Below are 12918 nucleotides of genomic sequence, written 5' to 3'. Positions count from 1 at the left end.
AAAAAATCACGTGTAACAAAATGCGATTAACAGTCATGAAAGAGCCAAAAACCTTGTAGTCGAACGACATAGCTGTGGGCCTGTGGCTCTCCCAAGTGAGAGGTCACAACTCACACGTTCGAACCCCACTGGGGGCATTGACTTTTTGTGCTTCAATAGGTTGAGAAAGTATATATGAACAGATACTATATTGTAACGGAGTCAATAGTACTGACAAAAAAAAAACAACAAAACAGTCATGAAAGATGCTTGTTTGTACCAAAAGAAATGATCATTGACAGTGGGGATTTGACAGAGAAGAAATGGTCTCTATATTTTTTCAGGTGTAAATGTCACAATGACTTCAATGCTATGTAATACTTACATGGTGAAAATCCAAATTGCGATATACATCATGAATATCATATTTAACGGGTGTATGGATGGTTGTCAACTACAAATGTAAAAAATACCTTAAATCTTGAAGAGAGTTTTTGTTTCTAAGTTTCGTGAGGGCTCGGTTCTCGACTCTTCTGATCCATTCTTTGCTTACGCCGTGAAGCCTTCCGATCTCCTCTAGTGACTTGCGCTGGTTGTTTACGAGACCAAATCTAAGGACTAATATATCCCTCTCCTTGGGCTCCAGGCCTTTTAGAAGAGAATAAACGTTGTTAATCTTGTGCTGCCTTATAACAGCTTCTTCTGGACTGATCACAGATTTGTCCGCTGTACACTCCTGCAAAGAAGAAGCCGACATAGATTTTTCAATCAATTTTTCCTTAAACCTCCGACAAAAAGTCAAAGGTTAACAAATGAGCGAAGTTGAAGTATAAATCGAAAGAAACCATAGAAGCCGAAACTGGAATTTCAAGCCATACCACAAATTTGGCACTCATAAAATATCCCAGTTTCTGATCGATCGACCCCACAACTCTCAGACATTTGCTAGCTAACACAATTCTGTTGGTAGATAGACCGGTGAACTTGGCAATTTCACTCTCACTCGGAAACTTACCATGGCGACTACTCAGAGCCTTTTTAGCTTTTTGAATTTTATTGATGACTTTAATTATTGTGAACTGCAACAAAAAAACAACGTAGTTCAGAGAAATTCAGCTTTTTAATGTGCATGTAAAGTGCCGAAAATAGAAAACGAGAAATTATCATGTGGAGTAAAGCCACATACAGGAACGCGAATCCCTCTAGCATGGAGTGCTACCAACATGGACATTGATTTCTTTATCCAATACTGGACATATGTTGAGAATTGGTACCCCCTGGTGTGGTCAAATCTCACTGCACCTTGTAGGACACCGAAACTGCCAGCCTGCATGCATATGGTCAATATGAAATGAGCAGACAAAAGTTCATACATGAAAGACATAATTGAGAAGACACTTTAATGGCAGACTCTTAGTCTGTTTTGCAATTACAAGGAGATGGATGGTAAGAGTAAGCGAAGGGAGTAGTCACTCGGTCCCATTGAAGTTGGAAACATGAGTCATACATGTTAAGAGTCCTTCATTGAAAATATAAGAGAGAATATATGGGTTTATAAGATCATTGGTTAGACTAGCTAATTTATTAGATTCAATCTTTTAGTGTGGTTTGGCCTATGTGCATTATAGTGCAATTGAGTGACCTTGGCCTAATCTTATATTATTAGAGCATGTTCGGTTCACTTTGTGTCACTTTCCATTTGAATTGTGCTAAGGTATATGCGTGGGCACCTCACATCAATTTGGATGTTGATATTGCAAGCCAGTGCTAATTTCTTCTTGTAATTTACAGTATTGATGCTAAAAGTCCAAAGCTAGAATTTTTAAAAGAACTGTTGTGTTTTGATTGTAAACCAATAGCTTTAGAATGCATTTAATGAAGGGTTGACAGTCATTCATATACTCATACTCTTGTTTAGAATTGTTTAACACTTCAACTTATTAGAGGTTATATGTGTAATAACAGGCACTACAGCATGGCATTATCACTGGTTTAAGTGGAAGCGAACATCTCAAACTCTTGAAGAGAAGGGAGAAAAAGGCGGAAATCTCAGATGACCAACTTAGTGGAATGATCCCAAGCACTTCAATTGAAGCTGAGAACATAAAGGAAAATGGGCAGTATGAGAGAAGGAGCTTGGGCTACTCAGTCCAACTTCCTAAAGCCAAAAAAATGTCTCCAGCTTCCTAAGGCAAAAAGAGTTTAATTTGGTAGGAATGCAGGATGGAATTACATTCCTACCAAACTCCAGGAATTGCAATTCCTAGGGCCCCCTAGTAATTCAACAATGAATTACTATTTTGCCCTTGTTGTTATTAGAGTTTATTCCCGAAATGGTCCCTCGACTATTGCGAAATTACCAATTTGGTCATCGACAATTTTTCTTGCCCAGTTAAGTCCTCAACTTTGAAAAATGTAACCATTTTGGTCCTCCTTTTATTCAGTCAAAAATTAATTACCAAAATGGTCCCTTGACTATAGCAAAATTACCAATTTGGTCCTGATTTAACGGATGTTTAACACCAAAATAAACGGAGGACCAAATTGGTTAAAATTTTCAAAGTCGAGGACTTAATTAGGCAAAAAAAAATTGTCGAGGACGAAATTGGTAATTTCGCAATAGTCGAGGGACCATTTCGGTAATAAACTCTTATTATTATATTATTATTATTATACAAGGGCATTTTAGTCTTTATTCACTTCTTTCCTACCAAACAATGTAATTTGAATTCTCACCTTATTCTTTTCCCATAGAATTACAATTCCTTTCCCCCTAATTCCCTCCTTCCAACCAACCACTCGTTTCTTTAAGGGAGAGAATGTTAAAATGCTCAGTAGCTTCCTAGTCCAAGATTCACCATAATCCAATTTAGTTCGTAGTTCAAATCTCACATAATTTGCCTATAGCAGCAGTCCAAGATTCACCATAATTCAATTTAGGATCCCCATATATTAAACCCTAATGCCCATTTCTTATCATAATTGATGATAGTATAAAAGCTAAATTCCAAGCTACAAAATTATTTAAGGAAACCCCTATGTTGTGAATGCAAACCAAGGACTTCAGTATGTGTTTAATGCAGAGTCAACTGACCTGAACTAGATCTTCAAATGAGACTCCGAGTCCTCTGTAGTTTCTAGCAAGATATACGATTAACGACTTTGTACTTCTAAGAAGTTCATCTCTGCAATACCAGCCAAAATGCAAACGCTGCTGCAATACCTTTTGGCTCAGTCCAGCAGCTTCTGCCCAGCTACTAAAACTAGCTACTCTGCCGGTTTCTTCTTCCAGAATTGTCCTGATACTTTCGAGTTCTGCAACCACCTGTGTTTGTTACAGAATGTGTTTGTCAGATAGCTTCCGATCCTGATAAGCAGAATTTACTTTTTTACTTGATAAAAACTGGAAACAACCTTAACACCCTTTGACATTTCTGCTTCACTGCTAGCAATTTTCTCTCTAGTATTTCTAAAATTTCGTGATGTTTTTCCAGAAGAAATATTTGGGTATTTTGAGTCCAATTTGAATGTTTTTGGCTGCAGATGTAGTGTAAAAACATCACTATTAGTATCGGACCGTTTCCTTCTTCTCAACTCTCTTTCCTGCTTTTTCCCCGAGGTAACAACGATCTTATTCATGTGAATATTCAGGAGGTCGTTCTCCTGAGTTTCGTCAACAAGCTCAGTTGGCGTGTTTGTCAAATCAGAAAAGGGAAACGATTTTTGCCCCCTCGAGAGAAAAGTATTGAATAATTCCAGAGCTCCGAGCCTCTCAAGTTGTGCCAGAATATCTCTTTCAAGCCCAACCACACATGAATCGGCAAAAATGTTTTCCAAAAGATCGAGATTTTTCATAAGTAAACTAAACTGTTTTCCTTTGCTTGATTTAAGGAATTTTAATTTGTCCTCCTCGGTTAACACCTCCCTGTTGTTTCCGATCACATCGTATAAGCTACTGTGAGATCCTACGCCAATTTCCATCTGACCAAAAATAGAGAGGAAGCCTCAATTTGCAAAACTGGGAGACTAAAAGGAGAAAGTAAAAAATTCAGACATTACTATACATTTAAGATGGGAAGAGAATCTTTACTTCTGCAGTTACTGAGATGTCATTTTCCCGGAGCTGTTGGTCAGATAAACAAGTCCTCACTCTGAAAGGATCAGTATGTGAAGCTTCGTTCTCCCAGTGCATAAAAGACGGAGAAGTCCCAACTGAGTCATATAAAGTCTCCCTTCCCTTTACTGTGTAATATGAAGGCAATGGTCATTATTAGAAAAGAATAATTAGCAGGCTAAAATCGACTTGGGAACACCAAATAACATGTACAGTGTAGACCAACTATATAATAAAAGCATGAACTATACATGCTGGCTTAAAAGTTAAAACCAACTATGGGCAAATAGAGATTCTACGGGCATAATGATATTTCCAGTTCAATCCAATCAGAAATTTATAGTCATCAGAAACAGACACAGACACACTCGGTTTCCCAGAAACAGGTATTTCTAATGTGTGATTTACAGAGTAATACAATAATAAGCTAAGATATTTTTTAATTGAAAGTATGGGATAAGCTGTTTACGGAAAACCAACTACATTCTGAGATTGGATCTGTTCAATTATTTAACCTTATGAGTTAATGACAACTGTGATCTAAGTACTTATGCAAGGGGTCATACCTAAATATTGGTCAAATTTATTCACAGATCAAAGCACCTTTTTACGTTTCCAGACATTGCACCAATAACAGTTTCAACTTACTCTAGTAGCCGACCTGTGTAATTACTATAATTAGTGCTTTGCTCAATACGGGGTTATATAGAAGAAAAATTGCCACCCAATTGGACTCTTCCATGAGCTATAGCAGAAGAAATGGAAGTTCAAGAAGTATCGTTATCTTTGCTTATTTACACAAACTGGACCTGGAAGTGAAGGTGATAGTGTAAGATTCTCTTCTATCCACACTATAGATTGAAGATTACACAAAAGAATGCCGTAGTGGGTATGATAATAGCCGCTTGTTAAACCAACATCACCATCAATCTATAAGTGCTAATTTAACATTTGGTATAAGAATGAGGATTTATGAACTCCATTTCTTTGGACTAGAGGGTACCATGCCTAGTAGCTTTATGAACACTCTCCCCGTGACTTGACGATTGTACCCACTTTCTATCAGTAAATTCTACGGGAACAGTTTCGTTTCACAGTTTATAAATGGGGCATTTCCTTCAATGCACATATCACACTTTGATAGGGGTGCTTATATCATCCTCCACAGTCCCTACCGACCCGTCCTATCTTTAACCTTTCTTTTTGTGTGTGTGTGTGTGTTGTGAGCAACTGGGCACAATCTTTGATCTTACTGAATTCCTAAAAGAAAATCAGTTTAACACCATAGACAGAGCAGATGGCTGATGAAGCCTTAAAACATAACTGGCAACCAATTAAAGCCAACTATAGACTGGGCAAGTGCCATTCTTGCCTCTTAGGCTCTTAGCTGCAAATCGTATCACTATCCTTGATTATCTAATACACAATCATATAAACAACTTTGCCTCACCACTGAATTTATCAAACAGCAAGAAGCCCTCAGCTCCACCCAACAAAAATTTTCACTTTTGGTACTTATAATTGTGCACTCAACACAGCTTTGACAAGGAATATAATCAAACAGTACATATGCAAGATTCAATACAACAAGTTTCTGGTAAATTGTAGTGAGACAGAGGTGATGTAACTCACATGAAGTTGAAGAAGGCCAAGAAGATGATGATCTGAAAGAGAAAATTTGGGGGTGAGTTGAGAGACCCCATCTCAGGTGCAGCCTAAATCCCATATCCTCAGAGTTTGTTCAGAGAGGAGCAGAAGAAGAGTGCCCATAAAGGGAAGATTGGAAATTGAAACCCAGAACTTAATGTATGGGTTCTTGTCAGCTCTCAGCCACTGCTACCACATCCCAATTCTCAAAGTTCATTTTTTTTTGTCTTCCAAACATTCCGGCCACTCACCACCTCCACAAAAATTTAGCAAAAATGTTATCAATAAAATTTTTATTATTTTTTTGCTTTTATTTTTATTATTTTAAATATGAAATATTCAAAATAATCATTTCCATTTTAGTCCATTGATATTTGATAGCATAGACATTTTCACTTTTTCTTCTTTAACTATTACGGAGTAATTTTTTTTTTTTTTGAATACTACTAAATCTATTACAATGCAGTATTTGGCAGTATCTGTTCATAACTACTTTCTCAACCTATTGAGGCTCGAACCCACCACCTCCCGTATAAAGGGAAGAGTTTGATGCCACTAGACTACAAGGTCCTTGGCCTATTACAGAGTAATTTACTTTTTTTTTTAAAATGCATTTTTAATCATTCAATTGTTCTTTATTGATCTTTTTAGTTTCTAACTTCTTATTTTTGTAATATACATGCCTAAATCTTCAAAAACAAGTTACAATTTTAGCCTTTAGATCAACCAAACTATTACACTCTATTAAAATACTAGTTATAATGTACGACTAAATTAATGCCCAACACAAAAATTAAAATAAATAAAGAGACTTAGTAAAATTTTTAAATCTTAAATAATTAATATAAAATAAAAATTATTATTTTCATAATCGAGAAGAAAAAATAATTTCCTAACAATTTTCATATTAAAATAAACTAGTAATTCACCCGGTTTTTAAAATATTTATATGATGTATAATAATTTAAAAATTTTAAATATTATATAATATTATGCTTTTGATTACGGAGTATATATTTATATATAAATGATAGAAGTTATTTTATTGAGTTGCACAATTGGTTTGCACAACAGAACAATTAAATCACATATTACAAATTTTGAAATACTTCATTATATACCATGCTTGTTGAATTCTCTCGTTCATTGTTCTTATCACATATCAAAATGTTTAAACTCTTACGATTTGTAACTCTCGAAACAGTAAGATATAGCTGACCATGACTAAAAACCAGCTTCTTTAAGATTAAGCCAACCGTGTAAGTGATTGACATTGATTTGTGTTAATTCACTTGATTGTCATTGCATATGAGACAATTAAATGAAATTGTCTCATTTGGAACTTGAAAGACAATATTGGATTTGAAGGAGTTAATGACATTTTTGGAATCAATACCTTGTGTCCTGCATTGCTTCAAGATACAATCTTTGCTTCCAAAACAAGATTTTGCAAGCTTTCTAACCACCATTCTTGTGTCGTTACGTAATCCAAGTGAATAGTCTATGTTTCTCAACAATATAACAAGAGTTCCAACATTTAAAGTTAGCTCATGATTTGACACACCAGAACATCGAATTCCATTTAAAATTTCCCGTATATCCACATCAACCAACAAATCAGCATTTGCATGTATTGTCATAACTAAACTATGTCTTTGCATGCACAGAATTCAATGAAATCATATACTCATTTATTGAATCAACTACATCAAGAGTTGGTGCCAATATAGCTCTATTTTGCTAATAGCTTGAATAATAACAACATTCCCAAAGGGCCGATAGGTGCTTTCAACCATTGTTGCAATTGGATCATTAGAACCTTTAAGTAAGATATCATCTGGGATTTCTATCACTGCACACTCGTCATTTGGACTTATAATTGTTCCATATTCAATGCTAGCAATCCATTCAAAAAAATGCTTTAGCTCTTCATATTCAAGGTTACAACATTTTGAAGTCTCATATTTTTAATTTGTTAGTCAACCTTAACACTTTACAATTTCTCCACATATAAGAAGAATTAATTGTAGTGTAATGCTTTAGCTCTTCATATCCTCTCCTCCCTTTTGAAATTAACGGTAAAATTTGTTGAAAATCTCCTCCAAATACAACTATTTTTCCTCCAAAAGGTATTTTTGTGTATAATTGGAGCTTCATCCCATATTATAAGTTTACACTTTATATTCAACTCAACAAGTTGACTCTCTTGCTATAATATTACATGTTGAATCCTCATTAGGACTAATTGGAATAGCAAATTTGGAGTAAGTAGTTCTTCCACCCGACAAAAGAAGTGATGTTATGCCACTTGAGGCTACATTGAGTATAATTTCTCCCTTCAATCTTTAAGTTGTAGTTATATATAGTTCTCCATACGAACGTCTTTCCCGTGCCTCCGTATCCATAAACAAAGAAAACATTTTTTTTTTTGAATTTGCAACATCAATTAGAGTATTATAGATATTTCACAATTCATCTTGAATCAATCTATTCATTGAACAAAAAGGATTTCTAATATTTGGAAATGACATTGGTTGAAAATCCATTAAATTCTTTCCATAACTGTTCAACAACTTCACAATTTCTAACAGAGTAGAATTTATAATATCTTCGTTCTCCCGTCAACACCAACTCGGAACAATAATAAATGCGCACAAATTTAAAAATAAACGCGCACAAATTTAAATATATTTAAAACATATGTGTGTGTGTTAAAACTGAATAAATATATAGAGGTATTTTTGAAATTACCTTGATGATGCAGCATGTTGCGTTGTCTATACAAAATATCGTCTAACAAATACATCAAACATTTATTCCAAACTATTTTAGGACGACTTAAACAATTCGAGGACAATAATATGGCAAAAAGACTTTAAAGATTGAGAAGAGGCAAAATGAGTTGCTCAACAATATCGTCAATGTATTCTTTATCATCTTGCAACAATCCTAAGACATAGCAAGCTTCACGGTAGGAATTGTTTTCAACACCATTCATTTTAAAAAAAAAATTTTATCATAAAAACATGTAGGTCATGGGACAATGTTTAGAAGACATCTTAAAATCTTGCATGGGAGGTAGCACCAATCATCTACTGTTTCCATCGCAACAATATTTGCATAAACCCATAAAATTTCAACTTGTAAAATTGTTGTAATTTTAGAAAGATATAGAAACAAGAATTGAACTTTAAAAAAAAAAAAAAAAAAAAAAAATAAGAAGACTAATGTGTGTCATCACCTTTTTGTTTTCACGAATCTGTTCAATAGTTATCATTAGGTCTTTCTGGCTTGCTAGTTCTTCTTCTACTAAATGTGAAAAAGGTACATGTTGACAACATTAGAATGTCCTTTTATTATGTACTGTAAAGAAGAAAATATAATATAAAAAAATACATTATTAAAAATATAATGTATATAATTGGTATTATTTAGATTACTTTATATTTGAAAATTTTATTAATGCACTGATTTAATTAGTGTTTTATACATATATATACTTCTCTAAATTCCTTTGAATCTCCATTTACTATCATTTTTGACATACTAAGTGTTAGAAACCTTCACCTCACCTATAGGCAAATGTTTAAAACATTAATAAAACACAATTTATAAATTGTATTTGAAATTATTTGAAAAAAGGGAAGAAATCAAATTATAATTACTTTTTTAAATAATTTTTAAATAGACTACTGAACTACACGTAAAAATACAATTGAGTCAATAAATTTTAAAAAATTACAATTAAGTCCCTCGAAAATTCAAAATCATACAATTAAATTAAAATTAAGAGTACATGTTCCTCCGATTACCCTTCATTCATTTATGCTATTTTGGATTCTAATTCACGTAAATAATCGAGCCAATCTAGACATTAAAAAATTTTCGTATTTTCAAATCCTAAATTTTATAAAATTTGTTAAATTTGGAGGAGTTTTGGTTGAGATTCTATTTGAAGCCCAGTTATTGAACATTATTTCATTGGTATTTGGGCTTTACTTTATTGGGTTTTAATGCCAGTAATTGGGCAAGTTCTTGCCATCACTTGATAGCCCATTTTGGGAGCATTATTATACTTTAGTTTTTCTGATTTTCCTTAATTTTAAGGTTTGGTTTATATGGTGGTATGACTGGTATCTGGTATGCCCATGGTTTGGTTTATATGGTGGTATGCCCATGGTTGGATTTGAAACCTTACTTTGTTTTTGTCCGAAATTTTTAGTTTTATGCCCCATCACAAAATATGACAATCATTATTGCATGGACCATGGTCCCATCACAAAATATGACAATCATTATTGCATGGACCATGGTCCACACAGTTGTGTGGACCAAAAATAAAAAGTACATTATTTTTGTATTGAAGGTACATTATTTTTGTACTATAGGTACATTATTTTGTATTGAAGGTACATTACTTGATAATGTACCTTCAGTACAAAAATAATGTACCTTCAATAAAAAAATAATGTACTTTTTATTTTTGGTCCACACAACTGTGTGGACCATGGTCTATGCAATAATTTGCCAAAATTTGACATGGCAATTTCAACGATACGTGGACAGACTTAATGGAAAAAATAAATGGTGTTAAGTATTGTCCTTAATTGTTATAAATCTTAAAGTATAGGGATTAAATTAATCAAAATTGAGGTACATGGACTAAATTAAACAAAACAATATAGTATAGGGACCTGATATGTACTTTGACCAAAATTAGTCTAATTGATATCGAAATTTTGTATAAAGGTTCCACATCCAGTTTTGGAATCAAATTTTTAATTTTAATTTTTAAAATTTTTAATTCTAAAATATTTTTAAAATGGTTATATGAAATATTTAAACTTCAAAGTTAAATTATAAAACAAATACTGCAATTGTTATAGTTAAACTTTAAAATGTTGTTTAAAGTTTAAACATTAATCAAATAATAAATAATAATATTTTTTTCGATTTAGAATCGGAACCGTTCGGTTCTGGTTCCAAATATTATGGAACCGAAACTATCCGTACAGTTTCTGTTCCAATAGTGTACGATTTGGTTCAAATTGAAAAAATTACTCCTATTACTTAGTAGTTAGTAGCACTAAGTCGCACTCCTACTCTCAATTTACACAATTTACCATTCATCATTCGTGCCAAGACTTTATGGTTTAGTAACACTAAGTCGCACCCTCATATAGGAGATTGTGGATTTGAGCCTTAATGGAGGTCAATAAATTAATAAAGTAGTTATAAACAAATACTGTATCATAATAGAGTCAATAATACCAAAAAAAAATCATTCATCATCCGTGAATGGTCAAACGCCCCTAGTATTCTCAAAACCCGTCCTCGTCCAGGGGACAAGAAATAATGCGCAGAGCATATGAAGAATGTACACTACATCTAAAAAATATATAATAAAAGAAAATAATAATCTTAATGAAAAAGTAATCTTTTTTTATAACCCAAGTTTTTCAATTTCACCAACTATATTATGAACATCATAAATTCATCGATTACACACCGACTATACTATGGACCTCATCAATTCATCTTTCTTGCTATTGAAGAGATAAATTGAGTCAATTTAATTTCAATATTCAACACCAAACTGTACATTTATGTGCACAAGAATCTTAACTTAATTCGCAAAAAACAAAATCTTAACTTAATTAGAATCAAAATTTTCAATATTCATAATAGAAATCCACCATGCATTTATCTTATTGCTGAAAGCAAGTTTTAAATGATGATAAATTAATAAATATCCATGTTGACTTCCAAATTCCATCCCTTGCCCGTGACTAAATCCAGTCTTAATTCCTGTTCCCTACCATGAGTAAAAGGGAAACAAATATCTCATCAACCCCTATCTACTCAGTTCATGCATGTATCCATTATTCCATTACCTGCTCCATCGTGATCAAAACCTGTATTTTTCATGGTCTCTATCAATTCATCATGGTTGGTTGATAATTCAATTTATAATTTTATAATAATGGTATTTTCCCTATCTAATTTTACCTTCCAATGTTCACTTTTTTGATTTGATAATGGTTTTAGTATGCGCTAGTCGGACAGCAGACTAGCACATAGGCGGCGACCGATAAAAAAAAATGCATGTGTGTGGGTGTATGCCATATATATATATATATATATATATATATATATATATATATATATATATATATATATTACTTTCCTTATTTATATAAATAAATAAAGTTGAATATATAAAGATAATAAAAAAAATTAACAAGGGCGACTCGTCCGAGTTAACTTAGCTAACTCTGTCGAGTTGGGCGAATTAACTCGGTCCCCAACTCGGCCCAATTGGCTGAGTTAGGCACTAAGCGATTGCATAGGGAGCAATTCGCCTCGGCCTAGGAACGTCTCGCGCTTAGGCGGCCGATTTTTGCAACAGCAGATGTGATAATACAACTCTTATTAATCACTCAATGTTAAAAAATAAATTATAATTATTAATCAAATACTTAAAAAAAAAAAAAGCAATCATACGTTGTTATGTAAGAAGTTATAGGGTGAAACTAGGAGGAAAAAATGTAGCATTACTCGTAATTTTAAGATTTGACTTAAAATAATATTAGATTAACTATATTTTATATTTTCGGTTTCATGATATGACACATGACTTGAGTTCGGCCTTATGAACTCGGGGTTCGGCTCGGCCATTCTGGTACGTGACGCTAATGGCTCGGTCATCAACTCGTGGTACCTTTCAATCAACTCGGGTTGGTCGAATGGTAGTCCACTCGTGTAATTTGATCAACTCGGGTTAAGTCCTTGTAGTCTCGTTTCGTATCGTGTACGATTCAGGTAGTGACCTTTCAGAGTCTTGATTCATCTTTTACGGAATTAATTTCGGCTCAATTCCAATTTTAATTATCTGAATCAATTCTCATGTAGTGGTCTACCGTTACAAGGGTTATAAGCCTGGTTTTATTATCATATTAAGTGCCATGATTAAATATATAAGTTGATTGTAGAAACAATATTTTTACACAACACAAGAAATATATTTTCTCTCTCGAAAAACTCTACTTCTACTCCTTTCTTTGCCTACTGTATTCAAGCTCTTGTTTTTGTTCGTCGAGTTTCATAGTTTGAGTGCTCAAACTTGAAATCGTAGCTTGTTTTATCCTGAGAAACCTAGGCTACAATGCTCCTAGCAC

At 33.4% G+C, this 12918-nt stretch overlaps 1 protein-coding gene across 1 annotated transcript; it reads right to left on the bottom strand.

Annotated features, from left to right (window-relative positions):
- Nucleotides 1-256: 256 nt before the first annotated feature.
- On the bottom strand, nucleotides 257-5978 carry LOC116007236 (RNA polymerase sigma factor sigC-like). Its single transcript, XM_031247861.1, has 7 exons — nucleotides 5726-5978; nucleotides 4070-4221; nucleotides 3394-3960; nucleotides 3074-3304; nucleotides 1166-1306; nucleotides 858-1058; nucleotides 257-715 (listed from the first exon to the last, which is right to left on the bottom strand). The coding sequence occupies exons 1-7, from the start codon at nucleotides 5817-5819 to the stop codon at nucleotides 434-436; spliced, it is 1668 nt and encodes a 555-aa protein (XP_031103721.1). The 5' UTR covers nucleotides 5820-5978; the 3' UTR covers nucleotides 257-433.
- Nucleotides 5979-12918: the final 6940 nt, after the last annotated feature.

This window comes from Ipomoea triloba, chromosome 15, assembly GCF_003576645.1.
Source record: "Ipomoea triloba cultivar NCNSP0323 chromosome 15, ASM357664v1".
Classification (NCBI taxonomy): domain Eukaryota; kingdom Viridiplantae; phylum Streptophyta; class Magnoliopsida; order Solanales; family Convolvulaceae; genus Ipomoea; species Ipomoea triloba.
This window is presented reverse-complemented; position numbering and strand designations above follow the sequence as displayed.

Bases quoted from the DNA above. Each gene is read 5' to 3' on its own strand.
- LOC116007236 (XM_031247861.1), bottom strand. From the start codon at position 5,819: ATGGGATTTAGGCTGCACCTGAGATGGGGTCTCTCAACTCACCCCCAA. The intron at 3,305-3,393 runs GTTGTTTCCAGT...TAACAAACACAG, and splicing joins AAATGTCAAAGGGTGTTAAG to GTGGTTGCAGAACTCGAAAG. The intron at 1,307-3,073 runs GTCAGTTGACTC...ATATGCATGCAG, and splicing joins CATTTGAAGATCTAGTTCAG to GCTGGCAGTTTCGGTGTCCT.